The following is a 15,501-nucleotide window of genomic DNA, read 5'->3' as shown; positions in this document are numbered from 1 at the left end:
ATTTTTTTCTTTTTTAGGCAAGGGACTGAATAAAGACACCAGGGCTGCCTGGGGAGTCTGGGGAGTCCTTAGCCCTCCTCCATTAGCAGAACAGCTCCATCCATTACTTCAAAGCCTCATCAGAGACCCTAATCCTTTCTGAAAGGAACTCTCTGGCAGCCAAGCCTTTAATTTGCTGAATAATAGGCCCACTGATTAACCCTCACTAGGCAAATCACAGATACTGCAGGCAATGAGTGCTCCCAAGAGGCTGAGAGAACCGAGGGGGCTGCTGGAATCATTTTCAACCCCCCTGTCGTGGAACTAACCCTGCACGGATGGCTCAGTGACGAGCTTTCTGTTCGTTCTCATTTGGTCAATGTTTGGTCCCTATAGATAATTCTGACTGCCTTTTGCCATACTGTAGCACGTCCTGAGTTTTAAGCCGTGTATTCCATTGCCAGGCAGGGATATGGATGACGATGTCACAGAACGTAAGTGAAAATCAGTGACAACAGATGCTCTCTCTAGGCCAACTACTTGAGTAACTCTGCTCTAGGCAGACTGCTGTGCCCTGGGGCAGAAAGGACTAGAATCCACAAGTACAGAGAAGAGAAGATCATGTCTAATTTAACAAGAGGTGCCCGGTGTGGGACAAGGTTGTTGGCTTTTTCTGTGGACGCCTGCAGGTGGAGGTGGACAACGATGCCCAATGCTGCCAAGGACAGGTAGCAGGTAAGCTGGGCCAACAGCTTCTCAGTGGTGTGCACCCATAAATCACATCCACATTAGCCTTCCACCAGCTCCATCAGATAATGAGATGAGTGATTGAACAGATGACACGGTGGTCAATTATCACGTGGATGATATAAATTCTATTGTGGCAAGGACATTTATCTCTGTATTGATCTGGCTTTGCTAGCCAGGATCATAAATTACTCCCTTCCATAACCGTATGATAAATACTCTAATAACAGAACGCCACCAGCTCCCATTTTCCCAATAAATTCCCATATGGTTTCAGTTAGAGACGAAACAAGCACGGGGCTCCCCCTCCCCCCCATGTCCCCCTTTTCCCGCTTTCTTTTTAATCTTACTAAAGGCTTTATCGTTCTAGCACCTTCAGGGGCCCAGCAAGTTTGAAAGTCCTTTCTGCCGTCTTGCCTGCTGCTCCCGTACAGTGAGCCTCCCCCGCTGACAGCATCCCTGACCGGAGCTATACTTGATTACAGTTGATGAGCCTGAGTGCAGCCATCATCATTACCCAAATCCCATAGTTTACCTTAGCGCTCATTCCCAGGGTCATGCATTCTACTGCTGGGCAAATTTATAATGGCGCGGACTTCTTAGCACAGTGCCATGTAGAGTTTCCAGGGGTCTTACTGCTTTATAAGCAGCATATGAAGGAGACTTTCATACACTGTCAGCCATTGGTAAATTCTGATACCAGATTTTAACATGTGAACTTAGGATGACTTTGGACATACAAACAGAAAGCTGTTCCTTATAATTTACTGTACTCTTCCCATTGAATTACAGTTACTTCAGTGCCCAAGTCAAATGGCTTAAAGGAAGCCTGTGGCACCTTCCTGATTATACGTGAAAACTGCTTCTCTGTGTCTCTTCTGTTCATCTCTAAATTTCCCAGCTCTGAAAAAGCATCACTGGTAATCCCAAGAGAAGGTGGGGAATATAGATAGGCACAACTGGCCAACACCGTGCATATGCATACAGCATACAAACATAAACACATACATCAGCACATAAACACATACACACACAACACATATACACACATGCACAGACACAAACGCATGTGTACATGTGTACATAGACATACATAAACACAAACAACTCATGCTTACACACACACACACACACACACACACACACACACACGTACAAACAGTGCATCCACTAACACAACAGCTAGACAGAGCAACGCTCCTTCACATTCTTTCTTCTTCTGACTACTAGTTGTCTTAGTCAGGGTTTCTATTCCCACACAAACATCATGACCAAGAAGCAAGTTGGTGAGGAAAGGGTTTAATTCAGCTTACACTTCCACATTGCTGTTCATCACCAAAGGAAGTCAGGACTGGAACTCAAGCAGGTCAGGAAGCAGGAGCTGATGCAGAGGCCATGGAGGGATGTTACTTACTGGCTTGGCTTGCTCAGCTTGCTTTCTTATAGAACCCACGATTACTAGCCTAGGGGATGGCACCACCCACAATGGTCTAGGCCCTCCCTCCTTGATCACTAATTGAGAAAATGTCTTACAGCTGGATCTTGTAAAGGCATTTGCTCAAGGGAGGCTCCTTTCTCTGTGATAACTAACTCCCGCTTGTGTCAAGATGACACACAAAGCCAGCCAGTACACGAGTTTAATACAGTTTTGATTCTGTAGTCAACAATGGTGACAACACGTTTCAGCCTAAGCTTGCCCTGGACAGCCAAATCTAAGGAGGTAACTGTCACTAGGGAGAACTTCTTAAAGGGATTTTTTACAGGCGACTTAAAATTTATCTTGTGCACAGAACTCATACATACAGGGCAAGGTCAGAACTTCATAGTTGTGCTTATTCTTCACTCTTACAGGTGCCTGTGAAAACAGTAGCAAGTCCCGGGTGTATTACGATCCCAGCCCTTCGCTCGCCCACTTCTGCATGTGCAATGTCAGCGATGAGTTACTTAGAGGCTGGGCACAGAGCTGCTCCATTACAATGGCACTGTCCTTCTTGATTTGGGTCAATGTCCCCAGTTCCTCCAGCTTCATCTCGTCAGCCTCTTTTATCTCCCCTCAGGAAGGAGTTTTCCAGCAAAGAGAGGTTTTATTTTGTTGTTTGTTTGGTTGGCTTTGGTTTTGGTCTTGTTGTTAGGACAGAGAAAGCAGTCTTCAGGTAAGTTTGCCTTAAACTCGTGGATGAGGCATCCCTTTGCGCCAACGATAAACTGACATGCCTTCATTTGGCTTCTGTTTGATGTTGTAGCTCCTCGCTGGAAAATCTGAACTGGGGGGAGGTGGCAACTACGGTTCTGTTGTCAGGGCCGTGCATTGTCTTGTTGTCAGAGAGCAACAGAGGAAACCAGCTGACCTCAACTCTGGCCTCCACACGTGTAGCATGTGGGCATGTGCATGGGCACACACACGAAATAAATTTTTGAAAAGGGTCAGTGTTGGACACCCATATATACACTCTAGCATCTTAATCCCCAGAAAAGATACTGGAACGCCACAGAGACCTGGTTTTGAATCCCAGCTCTGTTAGGATTCACCCGTGAGGTCAAAAGCCCATCACGTAACTGTTAAGAAGCTCAGCTGTCCATGTGAGCAGAAACCCACTTGTTTAGTAGCAGTGAGGATCCATGGAATCACATAGGTAAGTGTATCTGCCTGGCCAGACACACAGTACCTGACAGTCAGCTCTAAGGGAAGCCTACTGTAAGGCCTGGGGTGTTGTTCAGTGGTTATAACAGATACCTGTGCAAGATCCTGGGTTCGATCTCTGGTACCATGAGCTTGGGGAAGCTTATTGGAAAACTTATTATTTGTACCTCTCTCACAGATACATTTGAATTAATCTAATAGTTTCTATTTCAGTTCCGATGAATCTGGTAGGATTTACTAAATGTAAGCAAATTGGCTCTCTTTGGCTAAATGAAGTTTGCTATATTTTTTTGGTTCACTGTGAAGGATTTTCACATAGAAAATTTAGTCACAATTAAAAAGAAATGTGAAGCATCTGGAACACATGGGCACTGGAAAAAATTTCCTGAACAAAAAGCCAATGGCTTATGCTCTAAGATCAAGAATCGACAAATGGGATCTCATAAAACTACAAAGCTTCTGTAAGGCAAAGGACACTGTGGTCAGGACAAAACGGCAACCAACAGATTGGGAAAAGATCTTTACCAATCCTACAACAGATAGAGGCCTTATATCCAAAATATGAAAAGAACTCAAAAAGTTAGACCAAGAGGGAGACAAATAACCCTATTAAAAAATGGGGTTCAGAGCTAAACAAAGAATTCACCCGAATGGCTGAGAAACACCTAAAGAAATGTTCAACATCTTTAGTCATCAGGGAAATGCAAATCAAAACAACCCTGAGATTTCACCTCACACCAGTGAGAATGGCTAAGATCAAAACTCAGGTGACAGCAAATGCTGGCGAGGATGTGGAGAAAGAGGAACACTCCTCCATTGTTGGTGGGATTGCAGACTGGTACAACCATTCTGGAAATCAGTCTGGAGGTTCCTCAGAAAATTGGACATTGAACTGCCTGAGGATCCAGCTATACCTCTCTTGGGCATATACCCAAAAGATGCCCCAACATATAAAAAAGACACGTGCTCCACTATGTTCATCGCAGCCTTATTTATAATAGCCAGAAGCTGGAAAGAACCAGATGCCCTTCAACAGAGGAATGGATACAGAAAATGTGGTACATCTACACAATGGAATATTACTCAAAAAAACAACGATTTATGAAATTCAGAGGCAAATGGTTGGAACTGGAAAATATCATCGTGAGTGAGCTAACCCAATCACAGAAAGACATACATGGTATGCACTCATTGATAAGTGGCTATTAGCCCAAATGCTTGAATTACCGTAGATGCCTAGAACAAATGAAACTCAAGAAGGATGATCAAAATGAATTTCTTTAAAAGGGGAACAAGAATACCCTTGGCAGGGAAGAGAGAGGCAAAGATTAAAACAGAGACTGAAGGAACACCCATTCAGAGCCTTGTGGCCCATACATATAGAGCCACCCAATTAGACAAGATGGATGAAGCAAAGAAGTGCAGACCGACAGGAGCCGGATGTAATCTAACCTGAGAGACACAGCCAGAATACAGCAAATACAGAGGCTAATGCCAGCAGCAAACCACTGAACTGAGAACGGGACCCCCGTTGAAGGAATCAGAGAATGAACTGGAAGAGCTTGAAGGGGCTTGAGACTCCATATGTACAACAATGCCAAGCAACCAGAGCTTCCAGGGACTAAGCCACTACCTAAAGACTATACATGGACTGACCCTGGACTCTGACCTCATAGGTAGCAATGAATATCCTAGTAAGAGCACCAGTGGAAGGAGAAGCCCTGGGTCCTGCTAAGACTGAACCCCCCAGTGAACTAGAATGTCGGGGGGAGGGCGGCAATCGGGGGAGGGCGGGGAGGGGAACACCCATAAGGAAGGGGAGGAAGGGATGTTTGCCAAATGTACATAAGAAATACTCAAGTTAATAAAAAAATAAATAAATAAATAAATAAAAGAAAGAGGAATGAGGAGATTCCTAGCTCAAAGAGCCAGAAAAAAAAAAAGAAAAAAAAAAAAAAAAAAATCCTAGTTCTTTTTCCTAAGTTCCTTTAAAAACAAGTATTAAATTTAAAAAAAAAAAAAAAAAAAAAAAAAAAAAAAAAAAAAAGAAATGTAAACTCTATGACCACAAAGACTGAGCAACAAGCCCATAGTAGATATCACTAAAAGGCTCTAGTCCATGGCTACATTGCTAGAGACCATGGCAATCTATGGTCTATCTTCTCAACACAGCTTAATGAAGGTGATCTAGTGCTCAGTCCTTGGGGCAAGGTGATGTCAGCTTGTCATATCTCTTTATGATAATATGCTCCTCTTAGAGAGGTTTATGTGGCCAAGACACCTTAATGCCTAGCCCTCTATCAAGGTCCACAAATCATTGACAGTTATAGAAATCCCCCACTTTTACTATTGTGCAGTGTGTTTGAGAAGGAGGACTTAACATAAGCCTTTATGGTGTGTGTGTGCGCATGTGCCTCTGTGTGTGTGTGTGTGTGTGTGTGTGTGTGTGTGTGTGTGTGCGTGTAAAATGAAAGGGAGGAAGAGAAGAAATAAGGGAAGAAAGAGGAATCCCCACTATGGCTGTGTGACACAGGACTAACCTTGACATTTATGCTCTGTGGCAGGTAGATGAACATTGCTATCCTTGTTGGACTGTCAAATCACTCACAGCCCTAAAACCATATAGCCATAGGGTATATCGGTTTCCTGGGGCTGCTATAAGTAAGATCACAAACTTAGTGACTTACACAGCAGACATTTATTGTCCCATGGGCCTCTCCCCTAGCTTCTGATAGCCCCTTAGTGTGAGACAGCTTGAGTCCAGGCAACATGTGTTGTCTCTGTGTCTACATTGGTGGTGGTTTAATGGCCCCCATAGACTCATAGATTCGAATAGCTGGTCACCAAGGAGTGACACTAATTGAAAGGATGAAGAAGTGTGGCTTTGTTGGCCACTGGGGATGAGCTTAGAGGTTTCAGAAGCCTACGCCAAGGCCAAAGTCTCTCTCTTTTCTTAATGCCTGCAGATCCAGATCCAATGTAGAACTCTCGACTCTTCCAGCACTGTGCCTGTCTGCACACTGCCGTGCTTCTTCCCATGATGATAATGGACTGAACCTCTGACCCTGTAATTAAATGCTTTCTGTAAAAGAGTTGCTGTGGTCTTAGTCACAGCAACAGAGCATTGACCAAGACATAGAAATTCTGTAACTCTAGGGAACCCTGACTCAACACCCAAATCTCTCTCTCTCTCTCTTTCTCTCTCTCTCTTCCTTCCTCCCTCCCTCCTCTTCTCTTCTCGAGCCTGGTGATTTAAGCTGCTGTACTTTCTTAAAGATAGAATTCCTACTTTTCATTAAAATATCTATTTTTAAATAAAACTATTTTTGAACCCAATAAATACACTTTCAATCCAAAATCAAATCATACTGGGCATAGTGACATATATCTGTGATCCTAGAATTTAGGAGGCTGAGGCAGGAGGATCTTGATTTCCAGGCAACCTTTGCTATATTAACAAGACCTTGTCTTAATAGCAATGATAAAAGAAATCACAACTGTGATTTTCCTCACTCATTTATTCAGTACAACAGCTAAGTATCATACATTTGGTAATCTTAGGAAAATCTGAACTAAAATACCAGAAAGGCAATAGAAAACACAGAAAATAAGATAGGAGGTCTGGCAACTGATTATATTTAAAGCTATAATTGTGAAGTATAAACCCACAAAAAGACACACACACACACACACACACACACACACACACACACACACACACACACACAAGGTCCTTTCTTCCAGCCAGTGGGCTAAATCTGCTATTTTTATCCCATCCAAAAATCAACAGCAAGCTAGAAAAATGTAGGACTGGTCACATGGGCCTGCGTTTCCTTCTCTAATTACAGTTCTACCTGACCCAGAGCCAGCTTCCCTTCCTTCCCCTGACCCCCATCCCAGCCTGCAGAAACCACGATGAGGAAGGAACCTCGGGAACAGGGCCAGCCAGGGAAGAGAGGGTAGACAGCTGGGTATTACCGGGGCACAGGAGAGCTCTTGGGAAGAACCCAGGAGGGACATCCACACAGCCACTCCACTCGCCCTACCAGTGGCCCATTACTTTCCAGTCTTCCAGACCAGCATGGCTGAGATTACAACAGCCCCTCCTCAACCTCAGAGGCTCTGCTGTTACGACTCAGGCTTGTGGGTCCCACAAGTTCTCCTTCCAGACCCTTAGCAGCTGTTAGCAAGAATAGCCATCCTTAGCATTTGCTGTGGCTCCGGCCCTCTGGAATCAGGCACCTTCCTATCCAAATTCATGCAAATGGCTGTCTCTTTATGTGCTCACCCCTTTATTTGGGGACGGTGGCCATGTAGGGACATGTTGGGCCCACTGCTGCCCAACCCAGCGACCATTTCTTATCTACTCTTGCAACAAGATGTGACCACATGATTCAGTCACAGCAATCATTGTACGAAGCTGCCAGGGAGTTAAAATGCCCGCCAGGAACTATAAACTAGACCCTCTTGGAAGTGTAGCCTTGAAATCCATAACTTTATTCTCCTCATGAAGGGAGAAAAAAAAATCCCAATTTTTCAAAATCAGATCAATGCATGTGAAGAGGGCAAAGGAGAGTTTGTTAGGTTTTAATTTAGAGCATTCCGACCTTTTTCACGAGTTTTCACTAATCCACTGATTCCCTGTAGCTCGAGAGATGCTAATTAATTCAAGAAGCCACAATAGCTAATCACTGGCTAAATAAATCCAAAATGGAGAGTGTGTCGCTGGAGATACTGCTGCTCATTTTAATTAAAATTACCAACGTGTGGAGTAGTGTAAATAAAGGTTACAGTGGACCCACTCAGCTCCTAGAGCAATTAACCATTTGTACGGTTCCTGGGGTTCTAACAAGATGTGAAAAAAAGCCTGAGAATTCTGCAGACCATAATAAGATTCTAAGTTGGGATACGTACAATTGAGTGTAGCTCACGGATACTGTAAAGCCAGGTAGAATTAAGTAGCCTTGAAAAACAGAGTGGAGAAAGAGCTGAGAACTCTTGGTTTGAGGGAAACTCGGCTAAAGCCAAGGACACACACAGCCAGTCAACAGGGAGACCCACAGACACAGCAGGAGCTGTAAGTGTGGGTCTTAGTCTTTAAGGGTTAAATAAGACCTTTCTCAAGGTCAGTGACAACATTTTAATAATATTCAGGGCAGCTGCTTATCTGTCGGAGTGTCGAGCAATGTGAGAAAGCTGCCGGAAAGAAGCCCAACATTTTGTGACTGACTGGCAGGTCTCGGGCATGGTGCTTAGTCAAGTAATGTCATACTTATTAGCCATTGACTAGGGGACCAGAAACGCTCCCCCAAACACAGTAACTGTTTAGAGGTTGGGGAGGACCCTTCTGAGTTTCCCTATAAAATCCCTCAAGTGACAGGTGTGTGGGGAAAGGACCGTCACACCAGAGGCTGAGGAGAATCTGTGGACAGACAGACCTTGCTGAGACCCCCTTCCCCCCATTTATCACCAAGAGGTCTGCCCACTCCCCCTTTTCTCAGTTCAACTTTTTCATTCTTCATGAGACCAAAGAACCACACAGGTTGCCCTTGGTTTTGGGGTCTTCGTTTCTGAAAGTCAGTTAAAGACAGTTGTGGGGTTTTTCTTATTAACCCTTCCTTTTGTCTGAGGGTGTCCTTTTTTTTCCAGGAATCTTGGAATCAGGGAGAAGAGACAATACTTTTCTTCCCTACGCTGCCAGAGCAGCCATGCCAAAACAGCAGTTTGTGGGGTGATCACATTGTGTCCTTCATTAACTTTTGGGCTGAACAGCCAGAATGCTCTTGGTGGATTTGCTCTTGACAAAAGCAACTCCATCTTTATTGTCTCACTAATCATCTCAAAGCCACTAATGTCCTGAAACTCCTACTACAACCTCAAAAGCATGAGAGACAAATACCTTCTGGTTGGGATAGTACTAGTTAGACCAAAGGCCTTAAATTAGGTTGAGTTTAAAGGGGAGAGGAGGCCTCCCTGGGGAGCAAGGTGAAGTTCCAGGAATGAAAATTACTGTTATCTTATCAAAAGGCTACTTCTGCAGGGAGCCTCTCAGCAAAGTAGAAGTCTGGCAGGTACTGGAACCAGATAGACTTGTTATGCAAATATCTCCAGCCGTTGGGGAAAGGGCCGATAATGAAATCGCAGCAAAGCCAGCCACTTATTATAGCGGTGACAAAAAACATCAGGCAGGGTCCCAGCACGTGGATAAAGAGCGGCGCAGAATTTATGCGAGTCCCGTATTTAATTTATCATAACTAAGCTGTCAGGAGGCGTGCTTTGACAAATGTGTAACTAACTCATATAAATGAGTCAATTATCACCAACAGCCAAGGTTCAGAGCCAGCCAGGGTTATGGGGGCCTCCCTTTTTCTCACTCTTAACTCCAAGACAGGATCTAGTAGGATTTTAGGCTTCTGGGCCTTTCCCCCACCTCTTTTCTTTTCTCCTTGCTGTCTCCAAACAAGGAGGCTGAAATGAATCTGAAAAACAGGATCTCAGCATATCTCAGCATCCCTGCCCCCTCGTACTCGGCTATAGGGGCTATAGGCAGCAGCCAGATGCCACACCATGTCCTCCAGTCCTCTGGTAAGCAGTCCCAGTGTCCCAGACGCACATGACTGTGTGTCCCACAGGTCATGTGTTTTGAATGCTTTGTCTGCAGCTAACGGTACTTTGGAGGGAAAGTTGTGAAGCCTTTTGAACATGGGGACTCTCTAGAATAACTGGGTCACTGGTGTGTGGGCCGGGATTTTAGCCAGCCCCACCTCTAGCTGAGCATTCTCTGCTTCTTGATCAGAGTCGTGGAATGAGAAGCTGCTGCAGATTTCCACCACACAGACGAAGCCCTTCTCCATGATGGACCAGATCCCAAGTTTTATTACAGCAATGAGAAAAGTCACACATTAAGATCCTCAGTGATGAATCCACTTTGGTTCAGAGGTCACATAGCAGCAGGGTATCAAAGGATGTTAAAGCTGCAGCTCAGCGGTTAAGAGCACTGGCTACTCTTCCAGAGGTCCTGAGTTCAAATCCCAGCAACCACATGGTGGCTCACAACAGTCTATAACTATCTGTAGTCCCATGGGATCTGATTCCTTCTTCTGATGTGGAGACAAAACATCCATATACATAAAATACACAAATAGATAAATCTGAGAGAGAGAGAGAGAGAGACAGAGAGACAGAGAGACAGAGACAGACAGAGAGACAGAGAGACAGAGACAGAGAGAGAGACAGAGAGACAGAGACAGAGAGACAGACAGAGAGAGAGCAGAGAGACAGAGAGACAGACAGAGAGACAGAGACAGAGAGACAGACAGAGAGAGAGACAGAGACAGAGGAGAAACTTAAACTGGGCCATGGTAGCACATACATTCAATCTCAGTACTCAGGAGGCAGAGGCAGGTGGATCTCTGAGTTTAAGGCTGGTCTGGTCAACAGAGCAAGTTCCAGGACAGCCAAGGGTAAACAGAGAAACCATGTCTTGAAAAACAAGCGAGCAAACAAACAAACAAAAAAAGCAATCAAATAACAACAAAAATGGGCATTTCTAGTCAGGCTAAAGAGATAGCTCAGAGGATAAGAACACACACAGCTCTTGCAGGGAACCAGAGTTCAGTTCCCAGCATCCACATCCGGCAACTCACAACTGCCTGTACCTCTAGCTTCAGGGGATCTGACACCCTCTTCTGGCCTCCGATGGCCCCTGCACTCACATACTCAAAGCACACACACATAGTAAAAAAGAAAGTAGTTTTTTTAAAGAAGATTATTTCTAGCCTTGTTTATTTATAAAGCAAATCTACAGTTACCCTCGTGACTTGTTCTATAAAGGGAAATGGATCAGTTATCTGAATGATTCCACTTTTAAACTCTCAGAATTGTCTTTCCCAACTAGTAACTCCAATGATGAAAAGCTTATAGTTGGGAGGCGTTGATTCCCCATTTGTTTTTCTCAGCATGAGCCGATAAGTATAAAAGCAAACGGAAGCTCTCTAAATAGACATTCCAAATGTGCCGCTGTTTACAGTTAGCTGCAGATTTGAATAAGCCTAATGAAATCACATTTGGTCATAGTGCATTTGGTAACTGAGTGATAGCAGGCTAGAGCAGGCAGTCTCATCTACAAAGACAAAAGATGGGGCGAGGGATGAAGCAGAGTTGGTAAGCATCTCCAGCACTTACATAGAATGGACACAGCAGTACATGTCTTGTACTCAGGATAAGAAAGCTAAGGCCACCACTAGCTACTTATCCAACTTTGAGAGCAGCCTGAGATATATGAAACCCTGTGGGGGCGGCAGTGTTTGGAAATGACGGGCAGGTTTCTATCTGTTTCATTTCTGTTACTAAGCAATGTGGGGGAGAAAAGATTTGTTTTCGATAACAATCCAAGAGATAGTGTGGGACATTTACAGCAGCAGGAGCTTAAATCAGCTTGTCACATCCTATCCACAGCCAAGAGCAGAGGGAAAAGGGATACTTGGATGGTCACTTGCTTGCTTATTTGTGCTGGTTTTGACTTGTGCTCCACTCTTACGTAGTTCAGGATCCCCTGCCTAGGGAAAGGTGCTGCTCACAGTGGGCCAGGTCTTCCCACACTGATTAACTTAATTAAGACAATCCCCCCACAGACATGCCTACAGGCCAACCAAATGTAGACAATCCCTCATTGAAACTGTCTTCCCAGATGACTCTAGGTCGTGTGAAGTTGACAGTCAAAGCTAACCATCACGCTAACCCAAAATGTGAAATGTAATGATCAGTCTTCAGTGTTCAGCTTTATGACTGAAAAGAGTATAGAATACATGGTTGAAGAATCTAAGATGCTATGGAGAAAATAGGATTGGAGGTGGGTGGTCAAGAAAGAACTTGGGACCAGATGTAGTATTTTCACTAGAGAGGAAATAAGACAATGCATTGAAGAAAGAGAAGATCCCTGGGCCTGGTGGCATAGACCTATAATGCCAGCTACTTGGGAGGCTGAGACAGGAGAATCACAAATTCAAGACCTGCCTAGATTCCAGAGTGTGTTGCAGCCAGTCTGAGCAACTTAATGACTGATAGAGCTCAAAGGTAGAGAACATTCCTAGCATGTCTGAGGTCTTAGGCTCAATTCTCAGTATCAAAGATGGAGAGGAGCTGGGGTGGGTGGGATGAGGGAATATATTAGGGGAGAGTGATGACATATCTTCATATCTCAAATTAATAATAAAACACATAATCACCCAATTTTTATTTGCCTTTCTAGCTCATTACAAATTGCCAGGGTCTGTCCCTCAGTGTTTTCATTAAAATGTCCTTCTTTCTTTGCTCCTGATTGTTTTCTGTGTTTGTCTTAATTAGAGTTTTCTTGCTGTGAGGAGACAACATGACCATGGCAATTCTTATGAATTCTTAACATTTAACTGGGCTGGCTTACAGAGGTTCAGTCCGTTATCATGACAGGAAGCACGGCAGACATGGTTACTAGAGGAGGAGCTGAGAGTTCATCTGGATCCCCAAGAAGGAAGAAAAGTCACACTGGGCCTGGCTTGAGCATTGGAGACCTCAGAGCCTACCCTCAGAGATACACTTCCTCTGACAAGGCCGCACCTCCTAATAGTGCCACTCCCTATGAATCTATGGGGGCGGCATTTTTATTCAAACCTCTACACTCAAAGGCATTGTTTTCCATGTTCTCCTTTCCAGTGTTCCAGACCTTTCAAGATCTAAAGTAATGGGATAAGCACCACTGGAAACACCAAAGTTGGAAAACATAACCAGATTAGAATTGGCATGCCCCGGGGCTTGTCAGACGGAAACAAAGAATAGGGAGATACTCATAGTAAGCACAACCCTGGCAGTGTCCACTTGCCATCAGCCTCGGATCTCATCCTGCATTCACAGAAGCAGCACTGACGGCTGGTTCAAGAATACAACCATACTCTTGAGAAAAGGACACGTAAGCTGAACTTGTGAGTCCAATCACATCTCTGCAGCATGGTGGAATGGGAAGGTGTATTTGTGAATATGTAATAGATTTTTCTAGGCCAGCTTCAGAGAAGGTTGGTCAAGGTTATCTGTACAGCAATGGAATGTAAGGGAAATTCTTTGATCCAGATCTCCTCCTCTCCTCTCCTCCTCTCCTCTCCTCTCCTCTCCTCTCCTCTCCTCTCCTCTCCTCTCCTTTCCTCTCATCTTCACTTCTCTTCTCTTCTTCCCCCCAGCCCCCCAAACGCCCTTCTCTCTGGGATGATGCTCTGAAACATGGTGCAAGCCACTAAATTGTCTTTGGCTCCTCAGTTCCCTCTGTCTCCTGTGGGGTCCTAGCTCTCAGAAGTGGTCCTTTCTTGGCTCCCACATGAATGTTGTCCACCTTACAAGGGTCTGTAGCCCATCACTCTGATTTGTGGCAATCCCACTCATTCTGCAGTTAGGGAAGAAAGTGTTGAAACTGGGGGTGGGGGTGGGGGTGAGCAGTGGTATGTCCTCCAGCCTTGGCCTCACCCTCCAGCACTCCCTGTCTTGTTAGTGTTCTCTGAGTCTTCCCTTGACCCCTAACTCCACAATCACCTTCCAATACCATGTCTCTTGGTAGTGTTCTCTGAGATCCCCCGCCCCCTGCTCTTCTTTACTGAAGGGCAGGACACGGGTCCAGGAGGGATTAAATGAATAAATGATTTTCGGGACCCTGAACTTTGTTGCATTTGAAATGGAAATGAAATACAAACCCAGACTCTCGTACAAACTCCTTTGGGGTCAAACATGTTTAGAATTCTAAAGTTGATCAAGTTTTAGACAGCCAAACTGGTACATTTGCTACACATTATGTAACGTTGCAGAGGGATCTGGGCCAGGACACTATCACCAAATAGGAAAATATCTGCATTGAAACACATGAATATTCACACAAAGAGAGATAATGACTATAAATAACCCCTCATCAGTTCAGGGCACATGTCCCCCCACCCCCGATCAGTTCACATAAGGTCAAGTTTTGCTGCCGGATGACTCAACTGCAAAATAACTTCTATTTCCAGGGCTCTTTGGATTTAGGGATTATGGGTAAAGACTGTAGATGTAGACGGTGATTAAGGAGGATGATCCTGTTTGATTTGTTACTGTAATTCTTTATAGAAGATAAGACTGCACATAAGCATTCATAAGAAAAAAGTGTCCCCCCCCCACATCCTATATATCAGCAGTTTTGGTCATTGTCTCTCTACTCCCATAGTCTCTGAAGCTCTTGTTAAATGCCGGGTGTTAGGGCATCTATTCTCAGCTCTAGTGTCTGGGAATGTCTGGTAATGACCTCCATCATTGAGTCCTCCCATGGGGCTTTGGGGCCTCCTCAAGCTGAAGCTCCTCCATCTTCCATGGAATTGTACCAGTGCAGCCCTCTCCCAGGGCCAAGCCCCAAACCCATGATCTCAGCACTGAGTCACTCTTTGGTCTCTCTGTTGGTCCGATAGTCTAAGTGTCAGTAGGAGTGACCTAGTGGCATGCTTCCCACCAGGGGCCTCACACCATTCAGCAGGTTTTCCTCTTGGTCTCCATACCTTGAGTATTGGCTAGGACACCTTGCCTTCAAGTCTACCTTTCCCCTCTTGGAAACTAATGCCTGAGTCCCTTAGCAAAAATCCTAGAGCAAAGCCCAGTGACCCAGCTGCCATCCCTGTAAAGACTGCAATTTTCTGTGTCTCCCTGCTCCCAGCGTAGACATCAGTTATAGATGTCCCTCTTCTACAGAGCTGGTTTGCAGAAACGTGTGACCCATGTGCTAATGAGGACAGGTAACAGGTGCATCAACTGGAAGTCCTCATTCTTCAGATTCTGTAGAGGCTCCTGAACCGGTGTATTAGAGCAACCCCTGGGCCACAGCTAGCAGGCTCAGCTAGCACTGAGCAAGTTCCACAGCCTGGGTTTCTGGACTCACAGGTGGAGGCCTTGCTGCACAGGCAGTCCAGAGAGGAACGCGTACTCACTGTGAAATGAAGTGGTTAAACTCCTCACACCAGTTGTCCGGGTGCAGCAAAGTGGGTGGAGGGTTTCTAAAAGGAAAAAAAAGAAGCAATGTTTTTCATTAAAGTAAACTGAGGTTCTGTAAGGGCAAAATATCAACTGGTGTTTGTGGGTGCCCTTCTAAGAATCTG

At 44.8% G+C, this 15,501-nt stretch overlaps 1 protein-coding gene across 1 annotated transcript in view; it reads right to left on the bottom strand.

Annotated features, from left to right (window-relative positions):
* Positions 1–15,501, bottom strand: part of Myo3b (myosin IIIB) — a 348,212-nt gene that overhangs the window by 231,480 nt on the left and 101,231 nt on the right. The window contains exon 7 of the mRNA XM_032901950.1: positions 15,334–15,399. Within this exon, the coding sequence (XP_032757841.1) occupies positions 15,334–15,399 (66 nt within the window). The remainder of the gene's footprint in view (positions 1–15,333; positions 15,400–15,501) is intronic.

Source organism: Rattus rattus, chromosome 5 (assembly GCF_011064425.1).
Source record: "Rattus rattus isolate New Zealand chromosome 5, Rrattus_CSIRO_v1, whole genome shotgun sequence".
In the NCBI taxonomy this organism is placed as follows: Eukaryota; Metazoa; Chordata; class Mammalia; order Rodentia; family Muridae; genus Rattus; species Rattus rattus.
The sequence above is the reverse complement of the archived record's forward strand: the minus strand, read 5'-3'. Positions and strand labels throughout refer to the sequence as shown.